The 22,627-nt window shown below is 32.4% G+C and overlaps 1 protein-coding gene across 1 annotated transcript; it reads right to left on the bottom strand.

The window, feature by feature from the left end:
- Positions 1-7,027: 7,027 nt before the first annotated feature.
- Positions 7,028-15,657, bottom strand: LOC125836004 (uncharacterized). Its single transcript, XM_049515097.1, has 6 exons — positions 15,267-15,657; positions 13,160-13,354; positions 12,149-12,265; positions 11,913-12,062; positions 8,225-8,283; positions 7,028-7,443 (listed from the first exon to the last, which is right to left on the bottom strand). Exons 1-6 carry the CDS (start codon positions 15,438-15,440, stop codon positions 7,308-7,310), a joined length of 831 nt encoding a protein of 276 aa, XP_049371054.1. The 5' UTR covers positions 15,441-15,657; the 3' UTR covers positions 7,028-7,307.
- Between the last annotated feature and the right edge of the window lie 6,970 nt (positions 15,658-22,627).

The raw sequence follows: 22,627 nt of genomic DNA, 5'->3' as shown, positions 1-22,627 counted from the left end.
ATATCTTTATAATATAAATTTTAAATCTTAAATTTGGTGTATACTTTTTATAACTTAATTTGTGTATATATTATTTTGGGATAAGGCATAAGTACCTCCCTAGACTATGACTTGATGAAATCCCAGAGACTTATCTAGACTTAACTAGGGTCCTATTATCATAGTCTTTTACTCAATGAAAAAATCTTTTTGACGTAAAATGCAATTATAATTGAATTCCATCCGTTTAAGTAATGTAAAAATTTAGAAAAAAAAAACTCTAATAAAATAGTTATACTTTAATGAAAACATAAAATTCGGATAAAAAATAGCTCTATTTAAATTTATGTATGAATTTGTAAATGCTTAAATCTCCTGGATTATTGTTCCTTGATTTTGTATTTATAAAAGTTTGAATTAACCCAATAAATCACGTCTTGATTTTAAAATTTTATAGAAAAAATTTAAACCCCATAAATTATTCACTAATTTTGAACTTTATAAAAAATTGAAAATCACAAAACTTTTCTTAAAAAATTATTTCATATTTTAGTTGATGGTATTTTATTTTTATTTTTTTAAATACTTTTGGTCTATGGAGTATTGAGCTCGAACCCAATACATCTAATTAAAGATATATAAATACTTATGATTCCACGTAACTAATAAGGTATAAGACTATAAGTTATGTGAGAATCAAATGAAACCCTAATAAGCCCCTCACCCTAGCCCCCCATCCTTATTTATTTTTAATTAATCATGCATGTGATTAGTTTTAAGACAGCAAGCCATGTCTTGAGCCGCATGCACATGATCGAGGAAGATAAGTCCCAAAAATCTTATCATATTTTTTTATTTGGCTCAAGTCATACACAAATTTCTAAAGTTATTCGTAAATTTCACTTAGATACCTTAATTTAGCCTTGTCCTATTGAACACTTTATATATATTCAAAAGTCATTCCAATAAGACACAAAATACTGACATGGCAAAAAAATGTATACACCATCCTCCTTAAGCGCGTAGAGCAATCAGAAATAATATTTTTTTCTCTCTATTATTTCCGATGAAAATAATATTCTAGCAAAGTTATTGATTTTTTTTTTTGACAGATCTTCATTTTTTTCCCCATGTAATTGTGATAATAAATGATTATTAGAGAAAGAAAGATGAATAGAACGAGTGAAAGGTTTAATGCCATTAGAATAAAAGGTGATTGGATAGCAATAGTGTATTATTGACGTTGGTGAAAAGAATAAGATTCGATAGAGAAAAAGAAACGAATGGTGGCTATGTTATAGTGGTGGTTGAGGTGCAGCGGCACTGTGGAATTGGAAATAAGTATACAATATATTTACATTTTTTTTATAAAAAAACAATTGTAAAAATAAATAAAAAATTAGTATTTTTATAAAAACAATGAATTTCTTTTTTGATTTATAGCTATTTGGACTTTGGATAATACTTTATTGATGGAAATCTGTACCTTGAGGGAATACACTATACGATACGGCACTTCATTAAATTTTATAGCATCTCGTTTTCCTTTGTTTATATTGATTGTTCATGCTATTTAAAATTGTTTTGATCTATTTTATTTTATTTGTATTCTATAGAAAAATAGATTTTTTATTTTATTTTTCAGACCATTTTAGTAGATAAAAAAAATATATTATACTTTTTCTATATTATTCTTAAGAATAATATTAAATAATTACATAAAGTAATAGCAGTCAAATTTATAATTTTAAAGCATTATTAATAATGTTAGTTCAATTAAATACACTCTAGTTAAAATTTTCTTAAGGAACTTACCAGGTCAGCACAGACAAAGTAATATATGAAATAGACAGAGTACTTGTTAATGTACAAAATTAAAACAAAACTAATTAATTAATTTTTTTTAAAAGTGTGAATAAGTTGTAAAGTTTCAAAAAAGAAAATAAAAAAAGAACAAATTAATATATTTTTTAAATTATTTAAAATTTCTAAATGACGTATAGAAAAATGAACAATTAATATAATAAGAAGAATGGAGTAATTAATTATGTGCCTCAATTTTGATACCCATATCGCATCTTCCTTGTGCAGTGGAGTTTAATAACTTATGAATAGCACACTTTGCTGTAGAACATATTTATTTTAATTTTTTTATTATTATTATTATTTTAATTTATGTGATACATTTCGTTTTTAGAAAGTCAAGCGATTTAAGTTTGATCTGAAATTTGTGTATAAAATCTTCAATTCTTTTAAAATAAAATTTATATATTTGTAAACTACGTAAAAAGTACTATAAGTCATAAAATTGACAATTCAAAATATTTAAAAGATATATGAAAAATTTACGATCAAAGATAAATTTGCTTGAATCCCAAAATCCGAAATGTCCATACTCAGCCCTATAATTATTAATATTTGAACTACCAATATACTCCCTCCGTCAACTTTTAATTGTCATATTGCGCTTTTCGAAAGTCAATTTGACTAATTTTCAAAGTGAAATTAGATTTCATTAATTCAATATTGTAAACAAAAAATTTAGATATTAAAAAAATATACGAAAAATATTATAAATTATAATTTTTTACATATTAATATGATAAAAAGAATATATCATAAAATATTAGTCAAAGTACTTATCGCTTAACTCTAAAAAGGAAATGATGACAAGTGAAAGTAGACGGTGATAGTATTTTTAAATTAAATTTCGGGAAGCCAAATCTCTTTCGAGCCATTATAGAATAGAGAGCTCTTCATTTTTTTTATTCTTCGTTTTCAGATCTATATAAAATGATGTATAATAATGTGATAATTTTTTTATAAATTTTTTTTCAAATTATAAACAGTATTTGCCTTAGACTTTTATAATAAAAATATTGCTTTTTCTTTTAAAAAAAATTAGAGTATGTTAATTTATTCTTTTTAACCCTATCCAAATGGAAAAATCAAGAAAATATTGTTTTGTTTTCTTACCTTCCCTTTTCAAATACTCACATTATTTATTCTTTTAAACTCCTTTTGCATTTGATCTCTTTTTTCAAATATTTAATTAATAAGATAGAGTAATTTTTTGTCAAAAATATGAATTAATAGTCAAAAAATAATGTTGATAATAAAAAAAAATCTCTTTCCTCTTAAATTTTCAATCATTACATTAAACCTATATATTACAAGTAGATATGTCAAGTTATCTAATTGTTGAATCAGATTTTATGATTTTAATCCTTGTCTTTATTTAAAATTTATTTATTTGTTATTTATAAAATTATGTTAATAATTCATATAATAATTGTTTTAATATATATATATATATATATATTATAAATTAATAAAATCTTAACCTAAAACAATTACTCCGATCCCCCATTTTGTGCATTTTCTAATTGTTTCTCTAGACTTCAATATTTCATAATTTTTCTTGTATTTATTATATTCTTGTGCACTTACAAAATTTTAGCATGAAAAAGTAAAATATGATAAATTTGTGATTATTAATTATATCATGTGTCAGTCCATTTGCCTACTTGAATTCTTTAATCAAAACCCTTTGTTTCTTCCGTGTGTTCTCATTAATGCAGGTCTCCTCACTTGTCTTATTTCGTACTGATTATTTGTAGAGTTGTCGATATGAGCTGATTCACTCTCTTTGGATTAGCTTATATAAGTTTGGCATAATATATATATTGGCTTCTAAATTTGACTTCAAATTTTAACTTTGACCTTCAATTTTCATAATACACAAATAGGCACTTTAACTATCTTATCTTTAAATAAATAAACACACGATTTTCGAAGCCAAAGAGCGTGAAATGCAAACGCTCCCACGTGTATTAGTGAACCACTCAATGACTGCCAACTAATTAAATATTTTACACGTCATTTTAGAACTAAAAAAAATCAAAATTAATTTTAATTTATATACAAGAATCAAAATTAATTCCTCCTAATGGTTTTGCTAGCTTGGAGCTCATTGGGTCTGTTTTCATGGGGTTTGGGGGGTCATTTGGTTGCTGTTTTGTGTCTGGTTCGAGCTGCTGGTTGCAGCAGTGTTGTTTCGTGATGATTCTCGCCGGAGATGGTGGATCTGATGGGTTTGGGGTCGGGTATTTGGTGGGTTTAGCGAGCTCGAAGCTAGTTCGCTTCATGGGTTGTGCTCCGGTGTGAGGAAGAAGGAGAACGGCTGGGTTGGAGGTACTTGTTTGGGGGTCATTTGGTGGTTGCATTTTGCTTGAAAAAGAAGAAAATGAACGGGGGTTTTGCGTTGCCGGAGATTGGCTAGAATTCGAGGGGTAGAGTTGTCATTTCAGCATTTTTTGACTATTGTTTTTGTTGCAAAATTATTTCAGAGCAGCTCATAAATATGGGAAGACATGAGAATCAATGAACTTCTCCTTCTTTTCTTTAGTTAAAGTGTATTTTGTGCTTTAAGTTGTCAAATACTTAATGGAAAAAATAGGGTGTTTTGTGTATTGTGATTGTCATAGTGAATAGCAAATTACAATTATGAATTTTTGGAGGCCAAAAAATGAACATACAGTGCTAAAAATTATTAAGTAAAATGGTGCACTTAAAATGTTTGATAAATTGTCTGAATGAATTTTTTAGAGATTTTTGTCAAATATGAGTAGCAATCTGATACCTAATCAAAATGTAAGGAGTCCCTTAAGTGTGGATCGGATTCATTGATCGAGAACCTTCGAACTTAAATTACATTCGACTTTTACAAGTGTATACTCACCCATCTTGCCAAAAAAAAAACTTCATTATAATTTTTTTTCGCAATAACAAATTTTTTTATTAAATGTCACTTGCATTTTGCAGTGAACAACAAATAATGCAAAAAAAAAGGGGGAAATTGTTGAAAAAATATAAAGAGGGTTTAATTGTCCTTTCAATGCTTTTTTTACAGTTGGGCCCCTCGATTTTTACATCTGACGCGCCTAATTTGAGTTTATTTCACGCATTTTGCCAGGTAGGATCCGAGTGTTTTTTTTGTTTAAGTTTTGGATAGTTAAAGTGCCTATTTGTGCACTCACAAAGTTAAAGGTCAAAGTTATAATTTGAAGCCAAGTTAAGAGTCCAATTTATGTATTATGCCTATAAGTTTTGAGACTTGACGGGTCAAATCAAGCTGGAGACTGTGGATCGTGTTAGGTCAGCCCACTTTTTAAAATATATTATTTTATATTTTTTTAAATTAAATTATAATTTAAAAATGTTAATTTAAATATGGACAAGATATCTTCATTTTCATCTACAATTTATATGCAATATCAATTAGTGAAACATTAAATAATAGCTAAATTTAAGAACTACGTATAGTATTTAAATATACACAAAAAATATTATTAGTTTGAGAAAAATCATGCAACCAATTTCGAATAGCTATAATTAAGTGTTTGAATATTTTCATGATGGATGCAACTTTTATGCTTGGTGAGAATACGTCCACCAATGTTGAATGATGATTCTGATGATACAGTGTAAGAGGAATAATAGGTACATTACGATTGATGATTCTAAATCTTAATATTTCAAACTTTCAATAGGATTTAAGTTTGGACTTTTTGTTATTTTTAATACTATATTTTATTTTTATTTTTTAATTTTTTTTTATCTAGCCACAGAACGGTCCAACCCGTATTGCTCAAGCCCACAAACCAGCAGGCTTATCCAGATCGGGCTTAAATTTGTTTTTCTTAAATGAGCTTCAAAAATTATAGCCTAACCCTGTTAAATCACGGATATTGAGCTAGACTAGCAGCCAACCCAACGAACCTAGCCCTGTTAAATCATGAATATTAAGCTAGGCCAGCAGCCAGCCCAACGAACCTAGCCCATATTAACGGCTCTAGTTATTTGATACTTAGTTGACATTATGTCATTAGTAGCAAGGATTAGTCATGAATTTATGTAGATATTAGCTATTCATATATAAATTATTATATTTTATACTTTGTATAAAATAGTAAACAGATTCTTTCATTATTTTTATGGATATTAATTATGTAAATTTTCAAATTGTCAACCACATATTGTATTAATTTTAAATGTCTATATCAATATAAATCTAAAGAATCAATATTCAACAATATTGTTATTTTTAGTATTGGATTAATTTTTTTTGTTAGCATTAGTATTAATTTAATTTTGATTTGAGATTTATTAAATTATTAATATCTACGAACAATAACTTTTATTGGACCGTTCAAAATTCTAAATCTCAAAAACTTGAAATAATATGTTAAAAGATAATGATTATGAAAAAATAAAAAGAATATTTAGAAATTTTATCAAAGGAAATATTTTTATATATAAAATAAAGTTTTAAAAAAATTATATATATAAGGTCAAATTGATTTGATCTCAGGTTAAGTTTTTGTAGTTAAAACCAAACCAACTTTAGTATAATCAGATTATTTTTCCAATACCAAACTAAGTAAACCATTAATTAGATTTTTTCAATTTGACTCAATTTACAATATTATTCAATTTTTGGTCCAGAAGATAACTTCGATTCGCCCGGCCAGCAGGCGGGCGGCGTGCTTATCTTGTGTGACAACACTACAGAGCGAGTTGCTCTTTTAGGCGGGCAACTGTGTGACAACACTACACAAAAAGCAACGCTTTCGTGTAACATGCTATGGTCTCAACGCCCTTACGAGGTAGTGATGAGTTTCACGCGCTCTAAGCCCGGTCCGCGCGCAGTTAGGAACGAACGTAGCCCGCATGAGTCAAGGGGTTGTAGGGGCGACTTCCAGAGATAATTACGACGCCCCTACTTTTTGAATGTTTCATGAAATTTGTGGTTCTAGTGTGAAAATTAAGAAGGAAAAGAAGGTTTTGTGGAGAGAAGATATTGGAGAGGAAGGTTTATATAGATGGTGGGGCAAATATATACAACAGTACAGCTAAACAAGCAGCAGAAATAAATAATACAAGTAAAGTGATAAGTGTGAGGATCCAACTGACAAACAGATCCGTCAAAGTTCAAGGGTCTTCTAGGTCATTCTGCCGACAAATTATACTTTAGTAGATTGACATATAGATGAACTTTGCTTTACATTACCAGACAAAACATATAGTTGTTCAACTAAGTAGAGCAAGATATGTAGAAATACAAGGAAGCATTGAACCTCATGCAAAAATAAATACATCTATAAATCATGTCGAAATCGACGAGACAGACATCTACCTCTATGGCATGGGTATGAACAACATTTCTGCATTGCAGTATTTGCCATAGCATGTATATATTCCCCCCTTAATCAGCAGAGAACATATTCAATAGCAAAGAATCTATGAACACAAGTTGTTGCTACTCATTAGTCCAAGTAAAATAGAGTAACAATCTTCCTAAGATTCTTGGCTTCTTGACATGTTTCCATAAGCAATCTGCTATCATGAAAGGCAAAGCAAATAACTTGCTGCACTTGCGAAATGATGTCCATGTTACACAGCCTACATCACCAGCAAAACCAATTCAAAGGGGATCAACCACCCGTTAGAATTCACCACGGATACAGTAAAACACGCAATATGACAACACACATACATTCCCCGTGTAGTTCCACAAAATGGGATCTAGATCAGGGTAGAGTGTACACAAACCTTACCCCTACCTCAGAGGTAGAGAGGTTGTTTCCGACAGACCCTCACCTTAAAAAAATAAAAAATAAAAGTAACAGATCAAAGCAGTTCAGAAAAAACTAAAGAAGTACAAGAAACAACATATAGTAACAAATAGGTCTATGACAAAATAATACGATAGTCGAAGTACAAGAAACAACAAATAGTAAGAGAAATCGAAGGACAAGAAACTACAAGAGAAATACTACGACTACTAGCATGGACGGACAACAAGACAATGCACTCCTATGTTATGAAGTATGATGATAAAAAACACATTCAGAACTAGTTCCACTTTTACGAAAAATATGAAGTAGAACATCTAGAACATAGCTAGGTTATGTCGTATCATGATATTTCATTTCAGCACGTCACTTCTACACAGTTCTGCACCAAGGCAGGGAACTTCATATCATAAAAAGCAGTTTCTGCCAAGAAACAAATCAACTTGACTACAAAATGGAAGAATGACTATTGAAGACCTATAGATGTTTGAAAAGTGTACAAGACATCAGATGTTCATGTTTCCCTGCTAAAACATACAAGGGAACTGGTTCAACTTGAAATGGAGATTGTATACCCAATTCATTCAAAAAGGATGCTCTTTTCGTACCTGCTAGCTTCTAGCAGTGAGAGATGGTCATTGTGAGGTTTCTCTATCACATGTTTCACCTGCAAATCCAAGAAAGTCAACATTATGATACCGTTTGGAAGTGCTACTAACTACTGCACTATTGTTGCATTTCACAAACAAACTTGGTGGAAATCAACTTGAAGATTGAACTCTTCTTAATGAGTTATAAACGACTCGGAGACCAAATTCAGCCTGTACATTCAATCAGAAGTCATTATAAAGTAGTTGTTTAAAGCGGAAGAAGCCTTGGTTCCTCCTCTCTTGAAACTTGGAATCCATCATGAGTAACATTAGCAAGCCATCTTACGTATACATGTTACTTTTTTCTTCAAAACACGAAATTTAGAAAAGACTAAATAATTTCAAAACTCCATCATTCAGATCGTTAAAATTTCGTCTTAGCCATCTCCCTTGTCAAAAACTTCTGGGTATCCAATACTCATGTCCACTAAAAGAGCAACAGAAGAAGTGCATTTTAATTTTCAGAATCTAACCACAATGAAGTCATTTGATGACAAATCTTAATTGAGGGTTATAGAGATACAAAACTTGCTTCATTAGAAGTTTGAACCTACAGAAATTTTCAATTCAACTGGATTTTTAGCTTAAATAAGAATGTGGTAAAACTTACATAATATGTTAGATCTATATGGAAAATGATGCAACTATACATTGAACATCTAGCATTCAACTTATAATGACGAGATAGATCAATCACTCAACACAAATGACAGGGATAACTTTACAGACCTTCATAGGTCCTTGACATATAGAAACCTTAGTTACACTCGTAGAATTAGTTCTACGGTAAAGGATGCCATGAAAATGTTGGAGTAGAAAAGCATGTTGGATGGTATCCCTATAGAGTCTTGGAAGCTCTTGAAGTGGTTGTGGTAGTATGGCAACAAAAATTATAAATGTACATTAAATGTGGAAAGTATGCACATACAACTTTTTCAAAATTATAAAGACTTTTGAAACTTGTGGCATCAAACATGCCATCACATCTGTGTGGCTATAAAAGCATATCATTTAAAGTAAAATAGGATGCCTAAAGTAAATCGTTTCCAAATATAGAAAGAAAGGTGTTATTTTTCAAATAGACTAAAAAGAAAATGATATCAGATAAAATGGAATAAAGAGAGTAAGAACAAAGAAGATTTTCAAAGTTTTGCAAACTGTCATGGTATCAAACTTATGAGTTGTACAAGAAAAAAGCAAAGATAAAGAGACAATACGAAGGGTGACAGATGGATAGTTTTGATATTGGCTGTAGATCCACAAGAAACTAAATTTTTGCTATAAAGATAGATGAAAACTTATAGAGAAAGAAAGAAGGCTTTTCAAATGGTATTAGCATCAAGAAATAGTTTGTCAATGGATGCTTGAGAAGAAAGAAATTGATATCAAATATATAATTTCATAAAACACATGTACAAAAGAGCAGTCACAAGTGAAGGATCAATATAAGGAGATATTAAGGAGTTTTCCATTACTGTAGGTGTATACTAGGGACTAGGCTCAAATCTATACTTGTTACCTAAATAGGGTGAGGTAACCAATAATATGAACGATAAGATTCCACGGTGAAATGCTATTTTCATATGAGATTGAGTCAACGGAAGAAACTGGTGAGAAACTCAACCAAAAGTTGGAATTGTCGAGAAGCACTTTGAGGAGAAAGGTTCTTAGGACAACTAAAAGTAAGACATAGGTGTAGGTTCTTTTCATTTGGTACAAGGTTCTTAGGACCTAAGTTGCACGGACTCCACTTTCGTTGCCGCACCCGTTTCGGATTCTCCAAAAATACACTACTTTTGGAGAATCCAACATGCACATGCTGACATTTTTGAAGAGTCCGAGCAACATAGCTTAGGACAACTAAAAGTAAGACATAGGTGTAGGTTCTTTTCATTTGGTATACGGCTTGTATAGGGGTTCTCCCAATCAAGTTATTTACTTTATCAAAAAAATCTAAAAGTAAGACATAATATATATGCCGCAAGTTTAGCTCCCCATAAGAATAACAAAGGTATAGTGAAATTAAACAGGATTATGATGCATATTTGTATACAATTCAAATATCTAAGCTCAGCCTTCCAAGAGAATAGCATGATAGAAAAGATGTAACACACGAATTAGAAGATGATAGCTAAAACAGACAAGTGCTTACTTACGGAGCATGGGATGAAAAAATACCCAACAGTGTAAAAGGTACTGTCTACATAACAGTTGTAAGACCAGAAATATTAGCACTCAATGCATCCACAAGATGAATATCGTACAATGCCTATGTTAAGATGGATGTTGTCACAAAAGATTGGACAAGATTAGAAATGATTACATCAAACAAAGGGTTCTAGCACACACACAAAGGATAAAATGCGAGAATGCAACATGAGGCGGTTTGGCCGTGTCCTATGTAAGCCTCCACAAGCACCGGCTCATAGGTGTGAATGAACGAAGATGGTAAAAGATGTGGTAGGCCTATAATGAAAATCACACCGAGAAAGTGTCTCACAGACCTATAATCTTTTCAAAAATGCCGACTTAGATAAGAACATAATATAGTGGATTCAAATGATCCGTATATAATACCAACTAGTTGGGACGACACTTAATTGTCATTGTTACACTAATGCTATGTCTGGAGATGCCAAAGTTAGAAACTTGTTCATCTGTTAGTAATAAGGGTGTGAGTGAGAGAAATAGCTTTAGGCTTTAGAGAACCCGAATTTCCTTCAAAATCAAATCATATAATATTTGAATGAAATGGACTTCAGAAAGAGTCGAATGGTAACTAATGATACATATAGCTGACCCCAACTAGTTTAGAACTCAGGTGTTGTTGGTTGTATGGTGAATATATGAAATTAGCTAAACAAACAAAACGTAGGAAATTAACTCTTGCAACTCCTTACTCATCTTGCTTAGCAATATAAAGGAGTACAAGTAAATTTTAAAAATTAAAAGACCTAATGGTAGATGGTGCCACAGGTCTGTTTCAACTAATTTTTGCAGTTCCTGTTTGTACCTAAATAAAATAAATACATACAACTGCAGTTTGTATCAACTCTTAAGAAGTTTAATAAGATGCACAATAGTATGTATGCCCATCGACTTTCAGGTCAACACCTTCAGTAATTTAGCCTCTGAAATAAAATATTCCAAGAGATGTTGACTCCAAATGTTTCAGTATATAACAATTTGATTATTAAACAGTACATGTAGTCAGAGAAGATCAGAGATTGCAGCTCTTACGAATGATTCCTTCTACTTAAGAAAGGAATACACAAGAGGAGGAAGACTTATTTTCTGGGCTAGTAAGAAGCAAATAATATTTAAAAGAAATGTTCTCTCTCCTCCATATCTAACAATTTAAACCCAAAAAAACATCAAAAAAAGAGGAAGACTCTTTCAAAGATAGTTAAATCCACGAGACACAGTGCAACGACTGTGGTTGTTCATAACAGGGGAAGAGAGAAAGAAAAGTATTTGAACGAGGAACAACAAAGATGATATATTCTTTTTCGCAAATTGTTTTGTGATACCACCAATGACGGTTCTTTTCTTTTCTTTAATGGAAAGATAACAAGAGTGACATTCCTGTCACAATGAAGCACAATTTTATGAATAGCAACCAAAAACAAAATGTAAATGCATTTACTTTTGACAATAACTCCTGACTTTCCGGAGGTTGTTTTTCCAAGCTCTGTGGCAATATCACAGTTAGCAGCTCCGGTTTCTCAGCACGAAGAGCACCTCTTATGACAGCAGCATTGGTGCCTGCTGCTCCAGAAGTAAAGATGTGATTTTTCTGGAAAAAGAAGAAGTTGAAGAAACATTGAAAAGCTCGAAGTCATTAATTCACTATCCCCTTCAACTAAGACAAGAGAACCATACCGTAATGACCAAGGCGTAGCTTAGAATCTCAATAAGTTCTTGATGCATAAATCCCATGTTTCGTGTCCCAAAAAAGCCAATATTTCTTGGACCTTGTTGTTGAATAGCTAACAACTCCTGAAAACATGAAAGGAGCAATATCTCTCTTATTTACATTCACAGACACATCGGATAAGTACATTCATAGACACAGCAGAAACATCAAACTAGTCGATTTTGTTGGCTCAAAGTGACACTTGAATTGGCCAAATAGCTTTAGACTACTTGCCAGCAACAATTTGACGGATTACTTCTTTCTCATAATCTAAAGAGATATCACTCTCAGGTTTTCAATGCAGTTTCAGAAGACCACCTAACAAAGAAGAATGGCTTATAGATGGCTACCCAAGAAGCTCCTTCCCAAGATTACATAGACCAGAGGTTGAATCACTCAGGAATTCACAAAATTAAGGAAAAGTGCAAGTCCAATCTAAAATTTTGATCCATCAAAACAAAGACATAATAACCCAACCACAATTAGACGTAACTAGTAATTTAGTAGAAAATTACTAGCAATTTGATCTGATCTATCATATTCGTTTACTTAACTAAAGATGTTAAATGCCAAATGGAAGATGATTACTCAAATAATATTGAAGTGGACTATCTGCAGGTAATAAATATCCAAAGGAGGAGGGTAAACAAGCAATATACTCTTAAATGTCATCGCAGTTTAAATAAATAAATTTCTGGCACTTTTTTAATGGTCCAAAATGAATGGATTTTTCAAAGTTCAAAGATGTATTAATTATTAATTTCCAAAATTACCCTTCACTTTAATGGGTTCTTCATCGACTATCTATAGTTTTAAGAAAAGTTTGGGAAGAAGCAAAGGGGTGATATTGACAAATTACTTTTTAACTAATGTCTTTCATTAACTTTCTTAGGGATGTGTCATACCCCATAATTCATTTATTTTGGAATGGAGGGAATATAATACATCGTCCATCGAAGAGTAAAAAGAAGTCAAACCTGCAGATAGTCCACATCTGGAACTGGCTTATACTCTGATACCAAAACTGATCCTGAGCCTTCAACAAGAGTCTGAGCTTGAGTTGGAATCTGAGAGCTGAGTTCTTCATCAGAACCAAACATCTGAATTGCATAATCATCTTCATTCCTCAAATTATCATTGCTGCAATATCTTTCAGCATCTCCATCTGGCCACTATACCAGCACACAGAAAACAGAGGCCCCTGGCAGTAAATCATAAGTGAAAACCAACTGATGCATGAAAATGCATTATTATGAGAGCCTCTAGTTTGTGTGGTTGGCAGTTACTGAAAATTTATGCAGCCTAAAAAAGCTCAACAATTTGAGGCTAGAGCTAAAGAATATCCAAACATGCCATAGATGATGTGATAAGTTGCTCAGACTCGGGTGTGGTCCGTGTGGATGTCCAGTACAGGTGCGCATCTAAAGGTTAAATCCTTTATGATCTAAATTTTAAGATTCAAGGATACAAATCCATGCATGGATACGGGTGTCAAGATTTGGCTAAAAATCTAAGTTGCTTGGACTCTTCACTTTTGGTGCTGCACCCATGTCGACACGACATGGGTATGGCTGTGGATGTGGGATACGTGTTCAATTTGGTCAACTGATTTTGGGTACTTTGACCAAAATCGATGGGAAAGACCAGACAATTTTAATGATTTTTGTAATCAATACAAAAGCTAAGGTGAAATTGAATAAAATGGAATACCTTTTATATAGAAATTTCTATGTCACTCCTTTTACTTTAATCTCCTTCCAGGATTCTACTCAAGTTCTCCCCATTATATCTCATAATTTAGGTTTTATAACTCGATTTTAAGATATTTTAATTATTTATAGGCGAATCCTTGCACACGTATGGATCCATATCCCTGAATCTTAAAAATTAAATCATGAAGGATCCGACCTCTAGATCCACACCCGTATCGGACACACGCACCCTAGTCCGAGCAACTTCACTAAAAATAATTCAAATATCTAAAAACAAAGTTATAAAACCAAAATTATGAGATATTATGTGGAACTTAAGGAGAAATATTGATCAAGACGAGAATCTTGGAAGGAGATAAAAAGGAAAAGGAGTGACAATAGAAATTTATATATACAAGGTATTCCATTTTCATCAATTTCACCTTAGTTTTTGTTTTGGTAATAGAAATCACTGAATCTGACCAGAATTTCTTCCTCGAATTTGGTCTAAGTACCCAAAACCGACTGACCAAATCGGGTACGGATCCCACACCCACGTGTGTCGACAAGTGAAGAGTCCGAGCAACTTAAGACTGTTGTTAGTAGTAGGATATGCAAACTTGTTCCACTCATTCTAACCAAGTGGTTTTTCTCTAACAACTTCACTTTCCAGTTCAACAATGGAAAGACCAATACAATGAAAAGAAAAAAAGACGACAAACAAGATGAAATAGGGAAACTTCTTCCTTTCTAACAAAAGTCCCAAACCTACTCAAATGACAATAACCAACCATGATAAAAGCATACAATTGCTTGTTTCAAATCCAGAAACATTTGATTTTCTGATAAAAGAAAGTTACTTTTCTATATTACATAGAAAGCATTACCAGTCACCAATACAGCAGCAAGAGATAGCTATCTAACACTACACAAACAAACTCCAAGTAAAGGGAGAACATCATATCCCTTTTTTTTCCTGGACAAGTCAGAACAACAATAAAGTTTTGAGCTTTCCTCCCATCAAACACCAAATTGCCAAGAACCCATTTTTTTCCAATTATCACGAAGTCAACATCAAGCAGAAGTCAAAAATTAAAACCCAACATAAGCATTTTAGCCATTAAGAAGTTTTGAGCTTTCCACCCATCAAATGCCAAATTTTTCAAGAACCCATTTTTCCCAATTATCACAAAGTCAATAGAAAGCAGAAGTACAAAAATTAAAACCCAACATATGCATTTTAGCTATTAAGAAGATTTGAGCTTTCCTACCATCAAACACCAAATTTTACAAGAACCCATTTCTCCCAATTACCATAAAGTCAATTGCAAGCAGAAGTACAAAAATTAAAACCCCATTTTAGCTATTAACACAGAGAGAAAAGTAGTAATACCGTATGTCCATTGGAAGATGAACTTGTTGAACCACATCTTTTGGAAGATGAAATAGGATTGAGGGGACAATTGGGGTTGTAAAAGTGAACAACTTTAGTGAAATTCAAAGGGGAAAACACAGGATGAGAGTGAGGAAGAGGCAAAAAAGGAAGCCTCAATGAAGAAGTTAGCATTCTTGATTTTTGCCACAACTAGCAAAAACTTTTTGAGTTTCTTGACTACTTTTTACTTCACTTTTTCTTCAAATCCAAAGCCCCCTTTTTGAGTTCTTTCTTTCACACGGATGGACAGGTGAGAGACGATAGGTTTACAAATTTTGGACAAAGGACATCCCTTTTTATTCCCTTTTTGTGTTTGTGGTTTACTAGTATTTTACTTCAATTTTTTTCAACACAAAAATCTCCAACTTCTCTTTTATTTTACTAACTTTTTTTAAAAAGCAATATTTGAGTATTGTAGTCAACACAACAACCATAAGTGTCATCCTGCTGGACAAGTGCCTTGCAAGCTCAAAAAGATACTAGATGCCTAATTGACCAATCATTTTGACAAGTACCTCTTATAAAAACAATGGTTAAACAATTAGTTATGTTAATAATAATAAATTAATGTTATGTCCAATAAGATATGAGTATCATCTAAAAGGTTATTATTCTTATTATTATTTTATTACTATTATAGAAGAGCGAATGAGAATCAAGATTGACATGGTAATTGATTTTATTACGTTTCTTTTAATCTATAGTTGAATTTGTTACTTTTTATCCATTTATCTGGATCTATTCTTCCTACAAGGCACACGTAGAAAAGCTAACTGTTCAGAATTTATCGAGTTCTTTTCATTTATGTTAGTTTTGTTTTCCAATTTCATGGTTGTCGTTTGAGATACTCCTATGTTGTTTGTGTTCTACTTTCTTTCTCTTTTTGAACTCTTCATTGTTTACCTCTAAAAAGGTATAGTTGAATTTATATGTAAGTTTAAGAATTAGTGGATTGATTCATTCTAAATGATAAAATAAGAAATAATAAATAAATGCAACCTATGTTGGCATGATTCGATAATATTCTTGATAGATATGCCCGATATGACTTGACAAGAGTTTTGAGATTAATAAACAAGTGCTAATAATTTGATATTGCAAGAAAGATGTATTCAAACTTCATTGATTACAATGTGAAGATATGTGCTTTTATAGGCAAGAATCATTAAGATCTAATGGCTAGATCATATCCTATTAACCTATGTTAAGTAACTTATCAAATGATATTTAAGAGTGAAAAAGAGTAACGCTCGGCGATACCTCTAAAATAGTTACATAACGACTGATGTCTTTTGACGATATTGCTCTATATGTTCGGGCTTGATCCGATCATAATCCAGAGAAGTGAATTGTATTATCGATTTTCGATATAGCAACATTGCTCATGTTTATTTTTACATATCATTCTTTAATACGTTCACGTGACTAATTTATATTTGTCATATACATATAGTATTCACGTTTTTTGGAATGAATTCTTTCTTTGTCTGGTGAATGTAAATAATGTGTTTTCTTTGCTTAATGGATTTTAGATTTTTACCTTGTTTTTGAATCGAATCTTTCGGTAAAAGGTATTGAAGTGACCATCTAATTAATGATTCTGACATAGGTCAGTTGTTCAAATCTTTTCAAAACAAGTGGTGACATATAATTAGTTCTTCTCGTGTAGATTAAATTTTTGAAGCATTATTATTCTATCAAAATCTTCAATTTCCTTTTTTGCTTTTTTTGTTTTCTTTTGAAGCATCATAAGATTTTACTAAGAATATCTTCTTCTTTTTTCCTTTTTATCATTTTTTAAGTATCTTTTAACATATCATTTCATCTACTATAAATATTTCTTTTTATTGTGAATTGTTTCATCACTTTTCTCTTTCAAAAAATTCTTCTAATTATGTTTTTCATAACAAAACGAAGAGTTTTTCTCCTCTATCATCGATTTTCTTTTCTTCTACGATCATATCTTAGATTCATGCTTTGCTTCTTCCTCAACTTCTACCTCTTCCTTATCTTTATATTTGTTATCATTTTTCTTGTCGATTATTGAGGTTGCCGATAAGGATAAGGAAGAAGCTAAGGACAAAGTCGACAAAGGGATTAGTGATAATTTTTCATCCATTTTTTACTTTAATAGCTTTAGAACTTAATATCACCTTTTGTTGTGATATTTGTCTTGTCAAATTTTTGATACACGTAAAGTTATCTAATAAGGGTGTATTCAAACTTTTTCTCATTTTGGTAATTTTATGGGCTGCAAGTATATCAAAGTGTCTCTTAAACTTGAAAGGCTTATCTTTCTTAGGACTTAAGTGACATATTTTTATACCTTGTTATTCTTTTTGAGTTTTTTGTATGTGTATATAATGCATCTCAAAAAAATTGTGTACATTTCTGGGATATTAATGAAAGGATATATTTGTTCATACATTTATATATTGTGCTCATAAATTAGGTTTTTATGATTTTTCATGCTTTGAATATATTTTTACATTTTGGACAATCCGACAAACTTTTTAATTTTTTTGCATCTTTTAAGATTTACTAATAAGTAAGATTTTTTTGAGTACCTTCTTAAATTTGATTTGTTTTGAACGATACATCAGAGTTATAACCTCTAGTTCTATAGATTTCAATTGATGGTTAGCATCAAACAATTATACTTTCCGACTTAAGATTCAATATATTTAAATGTCTTTCATTGAAGAGAGGCTTTCAAAGATTATGATGTTGGTATCTTAGTCATCCCATATTTAGAGGAAGTGGATCAAAGTTATATGTCTCTCACCCTATTATTGTTTTGGATAAGATAGATTTAAACCTAAGCTTTGTACCAAAATATAAAATATGAATTCATTAGTTGTTTTACCTTCTTCATTGTAAAGTTATTTTATCATTGCGGTCTTTCATAAATATACAATATTTATTTGATCAAATTATTATCTTGTTCTGATTGTCTTGCAATATTTTCTGGTTCAACAAAATCTTCGAAATGTTTGATTAACATTTTTTTTGCTTAGATCTTAGGCATTTGGCTTTATATTGAGAACTTTAACGTAACCAACCGATTTTTCATTACTCCAGGTCATCTTATGTGGAATTCTAAAATTTTAAAAATACGGTGTCAAATTTAAATTTTTGAAGCACACGACGAAATTGACTTATTTTGAAATAGTCGGGCTGTCATCAGCCCGCCATAGCGGGAAGCCTCCCGCTATGGCGACACCGCTATTGTGCCTGCACGGCCGCTATAACAGGCTGATGGAAAATCAGACTCTAGTTAATGCGACCTCTTTTATTTTACTTTTACTTTTTGTAAGGAGAAAATAGACGAGGGTAGCTAAAAAAAATCCTCCAAAAGCACCCAGAGGCAAGGGAGCAATGAAGGGAAATAATTACAGTGCAAGGTAGGTGAAAACTTAAGAAATTTTGGTGTTTTTTCATCACGGTAGGCTCTCACGGAGTTGGAAACTCATAGTCGAGGTTCATCAGATGATACATGGCGCCCAAATAGGCTAGATTTCCTTTAACTGAGTAGTTAAACCCATTTTTACTGCATTATGTCTTGTGAATTTTTGGAGGTTGCATGCATAGGACTTCGGGCACGGAGTCTCGATGATTAAGCTTGTGGCTAAGGAGGTTAGGTTGATAGCAATTGTTAATTAATGGTGGTTGTTTTATGGTATGGTTGGGTGTTGCATGTGAAGAGATTTGTGGACAAATTTGAGAAGAATCGAGGATTGTTTTGAAGGTTACATGCGGTAGGTGATGACTGTATATTTTCCAAGTTATGTATGCATACATGTCTACTGCTTTATAGGATCACCGGTCCGATGCATATTGATAAAAATAAAGGAAATGACATGAAACGACATTATATTGATCATCTCATGCAATGAACTTATTTACTTGTGGTTTCAAGTGTTATTGTTCATTGTGATTGTGCACGCTGAAGCATGATCCTAACTCCAGTTTCCACCCAAAATGTGAGAGAATGTAGATTATGCAGCTCAATTATGCTAATGATCTTTTACTTTTTAGTAAAGGAGACATTGGATCAGTTAAGCTGTTATTTGGTATATTTAAAGAATTCTCCCTACCTTCTGGGCTAATGATAATTTTGATAAGAGCTCCATTTTTTTTGGAGATGTGCCAACAACTGTGCAAACAAAAATTCTTCAAGAACTAAGTTTCTTACAAGGGTATTGTCACACCCCGAGCCTACACCCCGGACGTGGTTGGCACTCGAGAATCATTGCTGGTCCCAAGCGAACTCTTGGCCTGACTTACTTACTCAGCGGAAGACTTAAACTTCAGAAATAACCTCAAATAAAGAACTTATGAAAAATCTTAGAATGTCTTTAAAAAAAGCATTCAAACTAGCCAAAATGGCTACTCAAGTCTCATAGCAAAACATCTGAAATACAAAGCGAAAAGACTCATAACTAACTGTCTCACTATCTATGAAGCCTCTAAAACAACTGAGATGGATGTTGGGACAAACCCCACAACATCCTAATGAACTGATAATAAAACTGAAAGCAATAAAAAGGAGTCCTCCGGAATGCAAGGAGGCTCACCAACTGACTCTGGGGTGCTCAACTGGATCAACGGTGCGCTGGATGCCGATCCTAGTTACCTGTATCTGCATTATAAGACGATGCAGGCCAACTGGCATCAGTACATTGAATGTACGAGTATGCGAGTTGGAATGCTAAACACAACATAGGCTTGAAAGGAATCTGAAGAACTTATCTGGCTCAACTCAATATAACTGAACTCATGTCAATATAAAGCAGTTTAAAACAAGTGGAATATAAAGAAAAGCTATTTAAAAATATGATGTCAACTCTGTGTGTATGCAAGGATACAACATAACTCTGAAATGTATGTAAAAATACAAATAACTATGTATATAAGAATACAATAACTTTTGTGGGAGTTTCTCTAACCGACAACCATCACGTAAGAGCTATTGTGATGATACAACATTTTACCTCACGCTGCCAGGGCCGTCCTATACCTTGCCATGAGTATAGAACCTGAACTACTAAGTGGATCCACTAGTCTATGCTAAAAAGCGACTAAAGGAATCATCTAAAAAGTATGACCCTTTTCTACCCATGGTGGCTACATGGTTTATGGGGGATGTGAGTTGTCTGAACTCTCCCCCATATCGGTGCTCAGTACTACTCCCAAAAATATAATATTAGCTCTTATGTTTAAAAACATACTTCTTCTGTGATTTGAGATTAGTGCTAAAAAACTTAGCTCACAGGCTATCTTGGAAATCAAAGTTTCCCCTCTTTCTTCATTTAGAAAGCGATTACTCTTTTCTAAAAACTAGCCCAAAGGCTTTTTGGAAATCGAGGTTTCCTTTCTTGTTTGAATGTGAAAACATTTTAAACCCTTTGGGAATACATAGTCCCTATATACTTTTGAAGAAATGAACTTCAAGCTTTACTCTTTACTCTTTACTCTTTACTCAACCTGAACTTTAAGTCTTAAAACAAAGTTAAAAGCATTTGCAAAAGACTTCTTGAAACGACTCTAAGAACTTTCTAGACTTGGCTCTTAACTTTCCTTGAATTTGAAGTTATGGATTCAAGGTTGTAAATCATGTTTCTAGATGATTTCTAGATGTTTAGAAGTCATTTAGAGTAGTTAGAATCAATAGGAAGTGTTAATACACTTTAGAAAGGCTTAAACGGATTGGATGACAAAAACTGGGTGAAAAACGACTATCCGGGGACATTCGGGGCACGTCGTGCCAAGCCCCAACTTTCTGGGGATCACTTTGGGCGCACTGCAGGCGTGCAGCCCCAGCCTCCTGGCGCTATGCGGGCGCGATGCTCCTGGCCCTCCCCAAGTGCGTCTGACGAGTTTTTCAACTCGTTTTCTGATCCTAAATCATTTTAAATAGATTCCTTTTCTCAATACTTTCTTAGATTCAGATACCCAACACATGTACACTAGAATCTAACTCGAATCAACTCTTAACATCGCTAAAACTTCTCAAGAAAACCCATCAATCACATGTAAGTTCAAGAATGAAAACAATTCAAGAACACAACTCAAGAACATCAAATTCTAACTCTTTTAGGACGAAAATCGCTGAATTAAACGTGATTGGTGTGTGGGTGAATGGACCCAACGCTATGTGATCTCACATACCTTGTAGGAATCAACCCCGACGAAATCCATAAGCTAATCTCGACGAATCTTGAACGTTCTTCTCCTTTCTCATCTTTTCTCCTTTCTCCAAGACCTAGCATGAAATTCACTTTTCTAAAACTGACTAAAATCTGAATTTACCCCAATTAAACTCCTAAAAACGAATTAGAATAATTAGGTAAGGAAAAGACTAGATTACCCTTCCAAAATCCGGATTAGACTTTCCTTAATCTAACAGCCCAACTTCCAAAGGGCATAACTTACTCATACAAACTCGGAATTGCGCAAACTCGGCAGCGTTGGAAAGATCATTCCAAGATATTTCTAACCATATCTGGAAGTACACCTAAGTCATAATGAGCTAGGATTTATGGTCATTTGAAGTTGACTAAAAACTCAAACTTAAATTAACTTAACCAATTTTCCAGATTTTTATTATTTCCAAAAATCACTCTTTTTAGTTCTTTCAATTTGCGAGATGTTACAGACATCTATCTTTAGGCACTTAGGAATCCCACTTAGTACTAAAAAAGTGTCTATCAACAATATCAACCATTGATTGATAAGATTATGAGTAGAATACATAATTGGACTTTCAGGTTTCTCTTTTATGCTTGAAGGGCTCAATTGATTAAGATTATTTTGTTCTCTATCCATGTGTTTTGGTCACATATGTTTATATTTTCCAAAAAAGTTGTCAAATATATATATTGAAACATTATTCATGACATTTTTATGGACAAGAGGGGCAGATGCATCTAGGATTGCATTAATTGCATGTGAGCAATTATGTAGCCCTAAAACTAGAGGGGACTCAATTTACTGAATATCCATACATGGAATAAGGTTGCAATAAACAAGTCACTATGAAATTTGAGTACTAAAAAAGATAGAATATGGATAAAGTGGGTTCACATTTATTATGGGAAACAAGGGCCCTTATGGAGTGTTCTAGCACCTCAAGCTTCATAGATGGTGAGGAAAATACTTCAAGTGCATTAAGAACTTACGATTATTGGCTGGAATGAAAAGTATTTCAAACATATTGACAAGTTCTCGATAAAATAACTATATAAAACTCTTAGAGGAGATTACTACAAGGTGGAGTAGATAAGGCTTACTTGTAACAACACAACTTCTCCTAAGTG

The sequence above is a fragment of the Solanum verrucosum genome, unplaced genomic scaffold, assembly GCF_900185275.1.
Source record: "Solanum verrucosum unplaced genomic scaffold, falcon-dt-bn FXZP01000208.1, whole genome shotgun sequence".
In the NCBI taxonomy this organism is placed as follows: domain Eukaryota; kingdom Viridiplantae; phylum Streptophyta; class Magnoliopsida; order Solanales; family Solanaceae; genus Solanum; species Solanum verrucosum.
The sequence above is the reverse complement of the archived record's forward strand: the minus strand, read 5'-3'. Positions and strand labels throughout refer to the sequence as shown.